Source organism: Xiphophorus couchianus, chromosome 10 (genome assembly GCF_001444195.1).
Source record: "Xiphophorus couchianus chromosome 10, X_couchianus-1.0, whole genome shotgun sequence".
NCBI lineage: Eukaryota > Metazoa > Chordata > Actinopteri > Cyprinodontiformes > Poeciliidae > Xiphophorus > Xiphophorus couchianus.
In genome coordinates, this window is record NC_040237.1 from 6,280,142 (window position 1) to 6,294,386 (window position 14,245).

At 38.0% G+C, this 14,245-nt stretch overlaps 1 protein-coding gene across 2 annotated transcripts in view; it reads right to left on the reverse strand.

Annotated features, from left to right (window-relative positions):
* The window catches only part of dock1 (dedicator of cytokinesis 1), a 215,075-nt gene that overhangs the window by 3,301 nt on the left and 197,529 nt on the right, over nucleotides 1–14,245 (reverse strand). For both annotated transcript variants that reach the window (XM_028029430.1, XM_028029431.1), the window contains exons 47-51: nucleotides 7,719–7,856; nucleotides 5,083–5,225; nucleotides 3,925–4,123; nucleotides 2,877–3,051; nucleotides 1,328–1,479 (exon numbers count right to left, since the gene is read on the reverse strand). In XM_028029430.1, the coding sequence (XP_027885231.1) occupies nucleotides 1,328–1,479; nucleotides 2,877–3,051; nucleotides 3,925–4,123; nucleotides 5,083–5,225; nucleotides 7,719–7,856 (807 nt within the window). The remainder of the gene's footprint in view (nucleotides 1–1,327; nucleotides 1,480–2,876; nucleotides 3,052–3,924; nucleotides 4,124–5,082; nucleotides 5,226–7,718; nucleotides 7,857–14,245) is intronic.

Sequence of the window (14,245 nt, forward strand, 5' to 3'; positions counted from 1 at the left end):
TGAATGCACCATAGTAATAACTTAAGACAAACATTAAATTTGAAAGGCTAAAATTGAATCCCACTTCATAATTAGACCTGGAGAAGATACCACAAATCATCATGGAATTTATTTGGATTTTATGTAACAAATCAAAACAAAGCAGAGTTTTTGAAAGTTTTCAGTTCCTTGAAGTGTTTTATGTATTTATTTTCAGAAGTTCTGAGTCAATACTTACTGGTGGAGTCTTTTGGGGTATGTCTCAATGAGTTTTACTCATCACCACATATTTTAAGATGGATTTATATCTGGACTTTGAGATATTCTAATTACTGAATATATTTAGGTCAAGCATCTGGGACTGCCCTGCGGCCATCTTCCCCTCAATTCTGATTAGGTTCCCTGTTCCTGCTCTAGGAAAGTATCACATCTACATATTATGATATTTTGTGGTGTTTTTATTGGGATAATGACGAATTAACAATAAAAAAAAAACTATATCTGCAGAATCTTTTAGGCAAGTGTATTGGTGTAACTGCAAAACCCAATTAGTTGGTTGCTGTACGTCCTACAACTGAATAAAGAGCAAAAAATTATTTACAGGAGTGGATTTTGTTCCAAATATATTAGATATGCTGAAGGTATTTTTTTTAAAATTCAGTCTAAACAGAAAATGTCTCAGTTGGTTAAGCAGGCCTCTTGCCTTTAACAGGAGATGAGGAGTGATACTCCTCGATAGCCGCACCTCTCCCTCCATAAAAGCCTGGAAATGAAGAAGGGCAGTCACTAACCTCTCAGAACATGTGCTTTCGCTGCGTTAGTGTCAGTCTTCTGCCACATCATGTGCCAGTGCTCAGTTTTACTACCTGTCCACAGGCCATGACACTGGATAAATAAGATTAGTTAACAGCCAGTCCAGGCCAGGCTGGGCCAGGCGAGAAGATGGCTTGAGTAGAAGTCAGCAAGTGTGGAGAGATGATTCACTGATTAACAGCTAGAGAGCTTCTGATGAATGGGAGAGGTAAAGTAATCATCCAATCAATCACGGCTGAGCACCAGGCCTTCTGGCAGGACCAGCATAAATAACGGCAGGGCAGACAGGCAGCTAACTGACTGATGCCTACACTCTTCTGTGGCACATATTACAGAAAACCTGAGGAAAAACCCCTAAATTAAACTGTGAAAACCTGCATGTGGACATGTAAGAACAGATGAATGGTGGGGTGGAGGATAACGGAATTACGGTGGAGGTTGAACTAAATGTCAAGTGTGAGTATCGGACGTTTATTTCAGTCCAAGTGCCATGCATCATTAGGGAGTTACACTGGGCCCTAATTAAAACACCTACTCTTTGATGCGGTGGGGGCGGAGGAGGCGTCGAGGGACTCGTCAAGTCTTGATATTCTAGCAGGTTGCCGTAATCTCCTGTGCTGCCTTTCAACGGCAGGGGAGGTGGGGTCTCTCCCTTGTCAGTGCAGCCCATCCCGTTCAGCTCCAGACCTGTGAGAAAAAGGCCAACATCAGCAGACATTCATCAACAAAATTCATGAGGGTCTCTGTAAGATCAGGGCTCTCAGCCAAAAGACATTAAAATACTGAGACCAACTGCTAGGGGTGTTACCATGCATCCAGCTCCCCGGACAACAAGACACAGAATACTGAGTTCACAAAAAGTGAGATTTTAACAGTACTGTGTGTTAATTAATCTGTGCTTAGTGTAGAACAATTAGTTCCAGGTTACACTAATGTAACGTAATGAAGTTTTCAAGCACCACCACATCTAAGGTGGACTTAATACAAAATATTGATTGTCTTTGTTCACAAATTGGAAGCTGTGAAACACAAAGCTGTCTTTAAATTAAAGGCAACAATATATTAATAACATATTTAAAAAATGCTTAATGTCCTGCACTTGTATAGAGTTTCATCAAGTCGGAAGACTCCAAAGGGATTTATACTACCATCAGTCAGCCACCCATTCACACACACATTCAAACGCTCATATCATTAGAATATACCAAAATTAAATAACCTATAAAATACAAAGCTAAAACATTTCTTAGTTTCTGTGAAAACTAACTAATCATCTAAAAAACTATTAGAAGAAGACAGTAAAGCCAATGCTTTTTCTTTAATAAAACAGTTTTTTCTATAATGAAATTTCTCACACACTGATAAAAAACATGTTTTAATTATAAACTAATTTTATTTTAGGCTGAACTAAGCTTAGACATTGGGACCATCTTTAAGGGGATCAAATTCTTTTTTTAATGTAAAGCATTGCAGTAAAAAAAATCCATATTTTGTAACCACTAAAATGACAAGTTAGTTGGATTTTGACAGCAGCTTTAAGAGTTAAATTGGAGCAAATGAGTAAGAGCAAAAATGTGGACAAGTTTTAATTAAACAGTCGAAACATAAAAATTATCACAGCCTAGTAGCTACAAACTAAATTCACCACAAAATATGAAATAATTTCTGATTAATTTCTTTAACTATGGTTACATTGAACTGTGTGTGCTTAACCTCTAAAAGTATTATTGTTGTAAATACATTTCTGATGTTATGCATGATTTCTTTGAATTTTATTTCATATTATTAACATAACTATTTTAATTTGTTGTGCTTACTGAGTTGTTGCCATTATTTTTACATTCAGCTCTATGATCAGTATTTGCTGTTTCTAATTTGCTCTACAAGTAAAGTGAGCTTACTCTGTGGTAATGCAGAATTTAAAAACCACAGAAAGTTTCAGAATTTTTGTCAGCAGTGACAAAAGTTTTTCGATTCTTATCTTGACAGACATAGCTAACAGCTTTCAGAAACAAGTGAGGGAGGGGAAGTACTGCTTAAAACTGTGGAGAAGATCAAAAGAACAGAGTGAAAACTGCTCTTACTTGAAACAGTGTTGAGGCTAAAGGTGGGTTTATTCCTTGGTGCAATGGGTGGGGGACCAGGTAAGGAATTGGAAATATTGGAAGAAGGAGGTCCTGGTGAGACAGAAAGACGGCGATCCCCAGCCATCTGGTTGAGAACTTGACTTTTTGGTCTCTGAGGCCGCAGGGGGCTGATCTGTCAGGTCAAGGGTGGAGAAAAATGAAAGATTAAGTCTTTACTGAGCGCTAAAACTGAAAAACCAAATCTATTCAGGTCAATAAAGCAGCACTTAAAGCACATTTTCCTGAACTCTGATGAAATATCACTGCAGAAATGTGGCTTCACATCTCCTCTGGAGTTGCTGTGTCATTCCTCACACTTATTAAAACAACTATTTGTATTCCTAGAGGAAAAACCCATTTAGATAAATGTGCTTGTCGGGTTAGAGGGTGTTATTTGTGGTTACTAACAATTGTCTGCATGCATGAGAGCGTTTTCCCGACTTTATTGTGGATCAAATTTGAATATGAAAAGGAATGCCCTTGGGACTACTCTGCACTGCAGGCGACATTAACAAATAACTTCGTAATTGGTGAAATTCAAACAACCGGCCATGAGGGAGACACTGGGAAACGCAGCATGTAATTTTGCACACAAACAGCATGAACTACATTGATGATTGAGTTAAATATCAGTTCTGATAAAGCAACCAGAAAAAAAAACTTATCAATGGTCTGTTCTTGACCCTGTAGGCATAAAATGGCTACATTATCTTCTCTTAGCTCTGTGCTGTTAGCCTGGGAGTATCCCCTCTGGACATAAAGAGTACATTCACACCTCTTTGCTGTAATGGACAGAGCAGTAGTGAGGTGAAATGTGAACAGAGGAGATGGAAAGGGTAGAAAAAAAGACAAATAGAGCTAAGAATCAATTTTTTTAATCTGTACATTTATCATAGAGGGGGAAAGGATGACTAAATAATCCTGGGAAATGTAAAAAAGGGTCACAAATTGTAGAATAATAACCAACTCAGCAAAAATACACATAAAAAAACATAATGAACACTACCGTCTCTGAGAGTATGACAGCTTCAGGTTGTAGCAGTTGAATCTCTGCTGTCTTGAGTTCTTTATCAAAACTCTCTTGGTGCTTGCTGTTCCTCTTCTCCTTCTTCCTCTCTTTGCGGTCCCTTTCTGGTTCATCCCGGTCCAATTTGTCCTGAGACTTCGTGTGCAGCTTCTTTGGTAGAAGGGGCTCCAAGGCAAAGCTGAAGGAAAGAATGTAATCAAACAGATTATGAACGAGAATGACTGAATGTTGTATTCTGTTAGCATACAGCCAGGGCAGGTGAGTAAATTAGAAAATCAACAAAACTCCTCAAGAAGTGATGAGCTCACAAAAACACTAAAATCAGATGTTCAGAAACATATATATTAAAGAATTCATGGTATAAAAAACATTTTTAAAACAGAAATGTTTGTCTGATGAAAAGTACTGCACAGTGTTTGCACACAGAACATGGGTGGAGCTCCTTTTGCAAGGATTACTGCATCAGAGGGGTATAGCACAGCAGTGGTATTAAGAAAGGCTTACATATAGGCCAGGTTGCTTTTACTGTGCCCCCTTGGCATCTGCCATTCTTTTTTCTTCTACTCAATTTTCCACTAATATGCTTGGATACAGCTGTATGGAACAGCCAGCTTCAGGAGAGACCTTTTGTTTCTTAACCCTTGAACTGTTATGAGGACACACCATTGTCCTCAAACAGCCACTGGATAATATGTACATATTTTTAGGGGTGACAATTAAGAGGTTTTATCCTGTGTGGAGGCGATCACTGACTGTCTGCTGGACAAAAATTAAGCCAGTAGTTGTTCTCCATGTTTGTGTTGATTTCTGTCTCAAAGGAAATTTTTTTGGCTTTGTATCGTTATGGCAAGGAGCAGTTTGGGTTTCCAAAGTGCAGTAAAATACATCTGTAAACACATTTCACCAAGTGTAATCAATCTACAAATGAGCTTCTCTTTTTTAGTTTAATTGCTGCACCTGTTTATGATGAACATTCAGTACTATCAACAAAATACAGAAGTTGAACAAACCATAAAAATTGCACTGGTACAGTGCAAGGTGGTTGTTAGATCTAACAAACAACCATTATCTGCTAAACAAATAAAAGTCAAATTTCATGATAATTTACGTCCGGAGAAATAGCGAACGATGGATTACCCATCAGATCCAGGCCTGGACGGGGAGTTGTCAGAGGAGATAGAGGTGACAGAAGCGACGGACAGCGGCCTCTGAGAGGAGGGCATGGTGAAGGAGCGCACCATGGAGGGAGGACGAGGGCCGCGTCGTTCGTCACCTGACGGCTAGCGCCACAGAGGAGAAAACAAAACAAAATTTACTATAAAGGTTTTGAAATTACCGTACTTGAGTTCTTAGACGTGTTGCAGTCAAATCACTTCTCTGCATAATTAATCTCACACAGGCTACACTTATTGTCAAAACATTCAACATGAGTTCAACTGGAACTAGTATAAGTTGGCTCTAAATTAAAAAAAGAATTACTACTGCTTTGAAAAAAAATGGAAAAGCAAAATTTACTTCCAGTGTTGAAATAATTTGCCATTGATTGTCAGGGTTATTAAAATCTCCAGTATTTACTGTACATGATTAGGGTTAAGTTATTTTTATTTCTTTTATGACATTAACTAATAAAATCAACTTATGTTTATAAAGATTTTTTTTAAAGAGGGACATCTTAATGGAAGGGGGGGGATGTTCACGTCCCATTTATGGTTGGAGTCCTAAAGTCGGACATCATTGTTTTACTACAGTTAGCACCGGTAAGCTAGGTAGGTAGCCAATTTGCAAGTACAGCTAGTTTAGCACTTGTCAGTAAAGTAATACAGAAGTTTCTACAATGAGCTAATTCGTACCTACTAAACAAACTATTATTTATGAAAATATTTTTTTTATTATGATGAGATATATTAAGTTATCAAAATAACTTAAGATATTATAGTGAGTGTAGCTAATTAGGGAGCTAATTGGCTACATCGCTAACTCGCAAGTCGTAGTTTAGGCACTGATTTGCACATCAATATGGAGAAAAAGTTTCTTTTTGGTACCAAAACATCCTATTAAGGCTATCCAATATAATTGGTTCATCAAACAAACTATAAATTTGTCGATTTATTTCTTTTTCAACAGCAGCAACATCATCGCCCGAAGGTAGGGAAGAGTAAAAACTTTTGAGGCATTCTTAATTTCATCTGGAATTTGTGGGTAGAATAATTAAACCCACAGCCTTTAAAAGACTTTCATGACAGACAGCCACATATCTAACAGAGTGGCCTTATTATCAATTTCTGGGAAGTGATGGCTTGTTTCTCATTTGAAAGGTTGCCGCCCTTACCTTTAAACGTAGGGAGCAACTCTTTGCCTCTGGCAGGATAGAAGGAAATGCTTGGCCAAGCAACAATTAGAGCAGTAAAAAAGAAGAAGTGGGAAGCTGTCCTATAGCAGCAACCTGCTTCAGACAGCTGACATCAGCAAATAACAAAAAAAAAGGCATACCTGGGATATAAAACTCTTCACTGAAAGGAAAATCTAAATTATGTGCTTGTCAAGTTTTGTGATTAAAAATTTAAAAGCTTGTGTAAAATATCATCACAGACTGGTTGCTTAGTCTTAAAATTGTTGGACTGCTTCATGACATCGTTGCAAAATCCCTATTTGATTCACAGTGCAGAGGGATAGAGGGATATATAATATACATATATTTTATAGTGTTTTGAGATCTGAATTTTAATGTGGATTTCTGTAACTTTTTTGTGGGGAAATTTTAGCAAAACTTTAGTTTTATTTTATTTACCATGTGTTAAAAAGATCTGCAAGAGGAATATGTATCCATGAAGATTCTTTCAACATGCCTTGATCTTTATTACCCCCATTCTCCCATTCATGATTCACTGTACATTTTCAGAAAACAAAAAACTCAACTGCAGCCAGTTCTTTTAAAGCAGAAACCAGAGTGTTCAGAATTAGGTTTGATGTAGTTCTGCTGAATTAACCTTGGACCTGCAGAGAAAAACTATTGGCTTGACAGCAACTTGTTTCTTTTTTATTTTTATTTTTTACATCAAATAAATAACCAGGCTGATAGCAGTTACAATGAGGTTATTGTTTTGGCACACAGAAGCAACCTTGCATTTGCAGTAAAAAAATTTATCCAAGCCAAAGTAATAGTCCCTAAACCTAATAGTTGGTTGTTCAACACACTGGATTTCTTTTAAACTTTTATTTAAAAATAATATTAAAACAATCAGAATAAGAAAAACAATGTGTGTTTTTTTTTTTATGAATAGCCTGTTTAAAGAACATCTCAACCAGGAGTTTGACTAGGCCACTTAAAAACATTCTATTTGTAATTTTTTAACTTGTCCGTCTTGCTGCATACCTGAAGTGGGCTTGAGCTATGAATTCACAAACGGAGTTCATATCAAATGCACATATTGGGGTCGTCTTTGCTAGGCCCACCTCTATTACAAGACAGATAAAATGCCTGTGTTGCTCTGAAAACTCATTTGCTTTGCTGGGGAATCACTGGTTTTGTGGTAGAATAAAGCCACTTATTGCATCACATTTTGCTCAGGTTTACAATCTATAACCTGCTCAGTTTGAACTACTTTAACCTTTTCCTGCTTTGACTTTTAAGTCTTTCCAACATGAACTTTCAAACTTTTTCAATATTTTCAATCTAACAGTTGACATGAAAGGAGCAAACACTAGCACACTGAGCAGCAAATTGTTATTCATGAAAGGAATGAAATCAAGGACAGAATAAAAAAAGGTCTTACCAGACTCCTAACACCATACTGTTTCTCCACCTTCTCTCGCAGTTGTTTGAAGCAAGCCTCCATGCGATCGTGAAAGGGCCTCAGTGCCTCGGTAACCTTCTCACCATGAATACGAACACCTTCAGCAAGATGTGGGATCTGGTGAAGAGAAAAAACAACATGATTATCCTTCAACATTAAACGTTACAAACATAAGAAACATGTGCCATGTAGACAATTCATTCATGAGAAGAACTCATTGTTGTATTTCTAAAGGATTTTAATTGTTTGCCTTGCAAATAAGCCTAGCGCTGGTAGAGTACAGCTAGACCTGTTGCCAGGACAATCTACAGTATATTTGTTACAAAAGATCACCTTCTTACCAAACATACAGTCAATTGCGAAAGCAGTAACAAACCTTGAGCTTTTTTCTCTTGTCATTTTACAAATAACTAACTTTGATTAGTTTATTAGGATTTGTGAAAGACCAACTCTTAGTAGTTCATAAATGTGAGTTGTAAGGCTAATGCTATATCTTCTCTAAAATATATTACAAATGAACATCCGAAAACTGAAGCGTTTTATTGTATGTTTTCCTTGAATTTCCAACTACACACTGTTTTAAATAAGTAAACTTTAAGTATAATAAATGAAAGTTTGTGATTGTGAAGTAAAAAAACATGAAAGAGTTCAAGGGATATTAATACTTTCACAAGACACTAGATATTCTTATTGCCTAATCGATGAATGTACCCCAGCTTGATATTTTTAACAAAAGGCATTGCCAGTGAACTTCAGCAGAAGCTGTTGCCATGGCGCACAATCCCTCCGCCCCCCCTTCCTGCCAGAGATTACCTCCTTACACATCTACAGAAGAAGAATAGCAAATGCAAAAGTTTAGACAGACTACAGGCATGTACAAGATGTGATGGATGTTTACTTCTCCGCCGCTGACGCAAACAATGACGCAGTGCAGCCTTTCAACTTCACTGCTGCCTCTCAGAATGTGGGAAGCCAGTGAGTAACAAAACCTTAGCACGGAGCGGCAGCATTGCAGGTAAAAAGGGGAGCGAAGGAGAGACTGAAACTGCTGAAAAAGGGTAATTAGGAAACCCCCGGTGGCACAGTCAGTGTCAGCAAGCTTTGCTGACTAAATCTAGAGAGAGGAGGAAGCAGCATTCCTCAGCTGCTGAGCAGCATATGAGTAATTCTTATTGCTCGGCTGGGTAAAATGAGACGTATTGTCACAAATAAGAAAAAAACCCCTCATACTTAAAATTCCTCCTACGACAAGAATCTGATTTAAACAGTCTCTAAACTTTAAATAGCTAATCACAGTCTGTAGCTGAAGAGTACATCTTGTGCACTATCTTCTATGGTGAAGAAATTCATTCAAACTGGCAGAAAATGGAAGAAGTACTCAGTGTGTGAAAAATCAGCAAAGTAGGACAGTACAGAATAAGAACTGTATATGTCTTAAGCTGAGAATCCCTGGGGTCACATCTTTGTTCTGAGGGCAAACTGCCCTTTCACAGCAGACGATGGAAGGAACTGGCTCCACTCTGCTGGAAAACGACACCTTTCTAGTTTTGTGACGCAACGTTTTGTACCAATCACAGAGACTTTTCCAATCCAGGGTTTTAGTATATTTTAGCATTTAGCCAGACACCTTTATTTGAACCCATGGTAAAGCATCACAATCCCAAACCTTTATCAAACCAGTTTGTGATGTAGAACACAAACAGGGTTTTCAGGTAATCCTTCAAAGAAGTAAAATTGTCCATATGTAGATTTTTAAACCAGAATCAAAAAGCGTTTAATTGTCAACCACACTTGCACAAGCTAGGGACTTTTCTTGCTCACTGTCACTACCACTACTTGCATGTATGCAACAATACTGTGATGATCAAAGCCACACATAAGAAAAATCAATCCACAGGTACAAAATGGTTTCGTCAAGATGATAACTCACCATTTTTTGTCATACAGACCAATTCTTACATGCATGATTTTAAATGATCTACTCAGATGTGAGGAAATGTAGGTATATGACGGCAAATAAGGAATACATATCATCAGGCGGTTACTCAGACATTGTTTCTTTGAATCAGAGGTTTTGTTTTGTTATATTTTATGAATGTTCAATTTTAAAGACATTTTTATCTCTATAATTCATGGAAATATCCAACTAAAATAAAAAAAAAAATCAACTGATTTGGGGGCTAGCGATCGAATGGAAGCCATTATACCTCACTTTCTGGCATTTAATTTCCATCCTTGCAGTCTTTGCCCCTTTCCAGTCCGATTACTGTAAAAAAGGATGAATAGCTACATGAAAAACAAACATAAAGCTGATTTACCATGTCTTAATTATCCTTGTATGAGATAGTTTGTTTACAGCTAGGAAATGTAAGTAGAAAGGGCCAATATGAGAACAGAAATTGGCGACAAACACACTGTATTTAATGTAAAGCTAAAGTTGGTAAATTGTTTATGAGGTAGACAGATTGTGGGAAAAAGCTCCATTTGTACCTAAATGCTTTTGTTCATATTGTTTTATGATTGTTATGGAGACTTGGTGACCCTGAAATGCCATTGCACTTCATTTCTGTAACAGGGAGCTTTGGAGATTTTTCTTACTCCCTACTCACTCTGCAAGGTTCAAGGTCTGATCTTTGTATAGTCTTGTAGAGAACAGAAAAAGTACTCTGTGCCACCTCATATTTATGCACCAAGGAAACAAAAAGTCATGGGTTACTAATTAGAATTTCAGAAAAAGGTTAACTAAAAAACCACACACAAAAAGAGCAAAAGGCTATTTCTTCTATTTCCTTCAACTACATTCTGATGGGTTTTCCCTACAGTTTTGGAAAAAATATTTTCTGTGCAAATGAGAAACTGGAACTTTTTTTGAAGTTGTGAACCTTGTTAGAAGGGTAATCTAACACAGTGTTTTGGAAAGGTACAGTCAGACATGGTGGTGATATTAATGTGAACATCTGGGGCGATTTGCTTCTGGACCAGGACAATATGCTGTAATTGATGGAATCATGAAAAGGACTCTCCAGTAATAGCAGGGCGGAAATCTCCGGAAGTAGATCGTCTCATGTCTGACATTCAGCTCATCAAAACCATACCATCCAGTCTGGAGTTAAATCCAATGGCGATACTGTGTCATGGTCTGGAACAGGCCGTTCATGCAGGGAAAACCTTGATTGTTTCTGAATTCACTTAAAGCAATAAAGAGTAGGTGAATATTTCTCAACACATGTAAAATCCTCATTGTAAATCATCACAAATGCTTAATGGTATTTGCTGCAACCACGTAATGTTAAGAAGCAGTTATTAGGTTTAGAGACAATTGCTCTTTCACAAAAGGTCAGGTTGGTTTGGATACTTAAGACCTTTTGCGTTTATTCAGGTGAACTTTTCATATCACAGCTTGAAGCAGATTTTCATTGTAAAGTTGGTAAATTAATACATATGTGTATAATCAGGACTTCTTTCTTCCACCTATGTAACATGCTGCACTAATCATCTTGTGATAGGAAACATACACAGTATCACAGTCATTGAGAGCCAATGAGCGTAGCTGTGCTGCGCTCCACTAAACCAAAGCTAGGCGCAGGAAGATAAATGAGACAAGGCAACACACACTGTGCACAGATTTCCCCTGACATTGTGCACCTTCATCATCATCACTGCTGGGGCATTTTGAAGACAATAAAGGAGAGGAGCCTGAGACGGAAAAAGGTGAAGGAAAGGAAACTGCAGTGAAGGGGGTATAAGTTAGAGGTGAGAGAAAGAATGGAGAGAAGAGGCAGAAGGACGAAGTGTTGTGAGATGAAAAAGCAATGACAGGAGAAAAAAAAAACGTGAGTGAAAGCTGAGGCAAGATTCATGTCTCCCAGGATACCCACATCTTTTTATAGACCTTAAAATGATTGAGCGCGACTGAGAGGTGGCATGGCAACAGAGTTCTGCTTGGTGCCTGTACGCGGCTAAACTCTTTGTGTACGACGCTGAGGCTCAGGGCTAAGACACATAGGCATGTTTACTTTAATTAAACGTAAAAACTTTAAGACTCCTCCGGTCCATTTGTCAACAGTCATTGGAAAAAGGAAGCTTCCACAACTTGCAAAGTAGTTATGGGGAAAACTGAAATTTTTTGTGTACTTTTTGAAATTATTTATATGTTTGAGTTTGGGGGGGAAAAAACTATAGCACAATCCACATGGAGCCAAGATTAGGTGTATCCAAAAGTATTTTGTTTAGACTGTCTGTCCAGATGGATCCACAGTTTTGGGAAACCAGAAACGATAGTTTTTGAAAATGGCAACTGGAGTGACTAAATTTCAAAACGCAGGTTTCATATTTCGGGGTGTACAACTGAGCAGTGTTTTCGAAACAATGACGTCGCAGCTCCATATATTCTGCCTCACTTTCACGAATAACAAACTTGGTGTTCTGTGTTTTTTTTTACATCATTTTGTAGCAGATTTGGAGATGCACTGATTGGCCTCACATACCTACTACAACGCTTTCTGTGGTGCGACATTCTGTTGTGTGGATGCACCTTGTTTTAATCATTTGTGAAAATTTATCGTGTTTATCTCTGTGTAAACAGTGGTTACGTAGACCTTACAATTCAATGATTGGTAGATATTTAGTATGAGGGGTTTAGAATAATGCGCTATGTATAGTTTTCAGAGAATGTCTATTTGTATCTTATCTGTCTAAAAGGACATTGTACGCCAAATAATAGGGTTCATTAATAGGCAAAGTTTGAAAGCTAAGTTTGAGTCTCATCATCTTTTAAAGAGAAAATGCCTCACCATGGTGGTTCCCTCTGAATAAAGCCGACTTTTTCAATTTTTTCCAAATGTACAGTCATAAACGTTAACATATCCTCACTGCTAACTGCTTTTAGTTCAGCATGTGAGTACTGGACTGGACAGACCTTTCACCTTCAGGACTACCTTAAATCTACTTAGATTCAATAAGGTGTTGAAAACCTTTCTTTGAGATTATGGCCCATATTGACTGGATAACATTGGTAGCTGTGCTGCGCTCCACTAAACCAAAGCTAGGCGCAGGAAGATAAATGAGACAAGGCAACACACACTGTGCACAGATTTCCCCTGACATTGTGCACCTTCATCATCATCACTGCTGGGGCATTTTGAAGTGAAGGGGGTATAAGTTAGAGGTGAAAATGCTGAAAATTTGTCAGTTCAGCATCCATGAAATCTCAACTAATAAAAGCCTCAATTTCCTGCACTGTCCTGAAGACATGGTCTTCTACTTTTGTGGCAACTTCAGTCTGCTTTAAGAAATGTTGTGCTTCCAGAGATGGTAATTAGCATTCCTTGGTTATAACAAGTACTTATTTGAGCTGTTGTTGCCTTTCTATCATTTTGTCCCAGCATACCTGTTATTCTCTGAATTCAACAAGTCACTGTTGATCCCTGGACCTATACTGGTTTGATTATTTTCCCTTGTTTGGAATAATATCTGTCAACCTGAGAGACGGCTGTGAATAAAAATCCCAAAAGAACAGTTTCTAAAACTCCTAAACCATCCTCTCTGCCACATAAAACCACACCATATTTAAAGTAATCTAAATCAGCTTCCTCCATTCCAATCCACAAGTTGTCTTTACTTGTGGATACCTCAGTTGTGGACAAGCAAACATCACATGTCAGCACCTCAGTGCATTTAGACCAATTGTGTTCTTAAAGTGGTTGGTGGGTGTAGTGCACCAACTGAGTCCTATAGAATCTTAAAGGAGGATTTGAGGGCGAAGAGCAATTTCTATAAGCATTGTATGGTTTGTACTTGCAGTGAAAATGTCAAGGCAGCAACTTCTGAAAGACTGGTAAAGTGTTGTAAAGCTTTATTATTACTGACTTAATGCAGAATGACAAGCTTCAGATGGCCTTCCAACTCTTCCCTTCATTTGTTCGCTTAATCCAGCAACAAATGCTGCTGGTTTAAGGTGTTTGTTAGAGCTTATAGACCAGTGAACGATGAAATCGTCTGCCTTTATTTAAGTGGTCACGTCTGCTCAGGTCAGTTAGACAAGTTCATCTGAATAGCAACAATTGGTTGTGAATTATATGTACTTTAAACACAATAGAAGGACCAAGAATGGACAGAACTTTATGTGACATCAGATATATTTCATGAAACAAAGGAAAATGTGAAAATTATTAAGCAGTAGAGAAATCATGCTGCGCTTTTAAAACCAAGCTATTGTTAACCATTCCTGCTTCTGTCTTCTGACCATAGTCCAAAAACACAAGGGACATATTTCCTCCAGGGGCGAAGTAGGTCTCATCTTCAGGGTTAACTCCCTCATTTGCCCATAACAGGGGCGAAGAACATAAAACATATGGTGGCACTGAGGCGCAGAAGAGGTAAATTTAATAGCTTTGGGTTTAGCAATTACAGGCCACATAGACTTTCCTTGAATGCCACTGCTCCGGTCACAATCTCCCTCACTCTCTCTGCCACACACCGTCTCTCAGTCGCTCCAAAAAAATGCA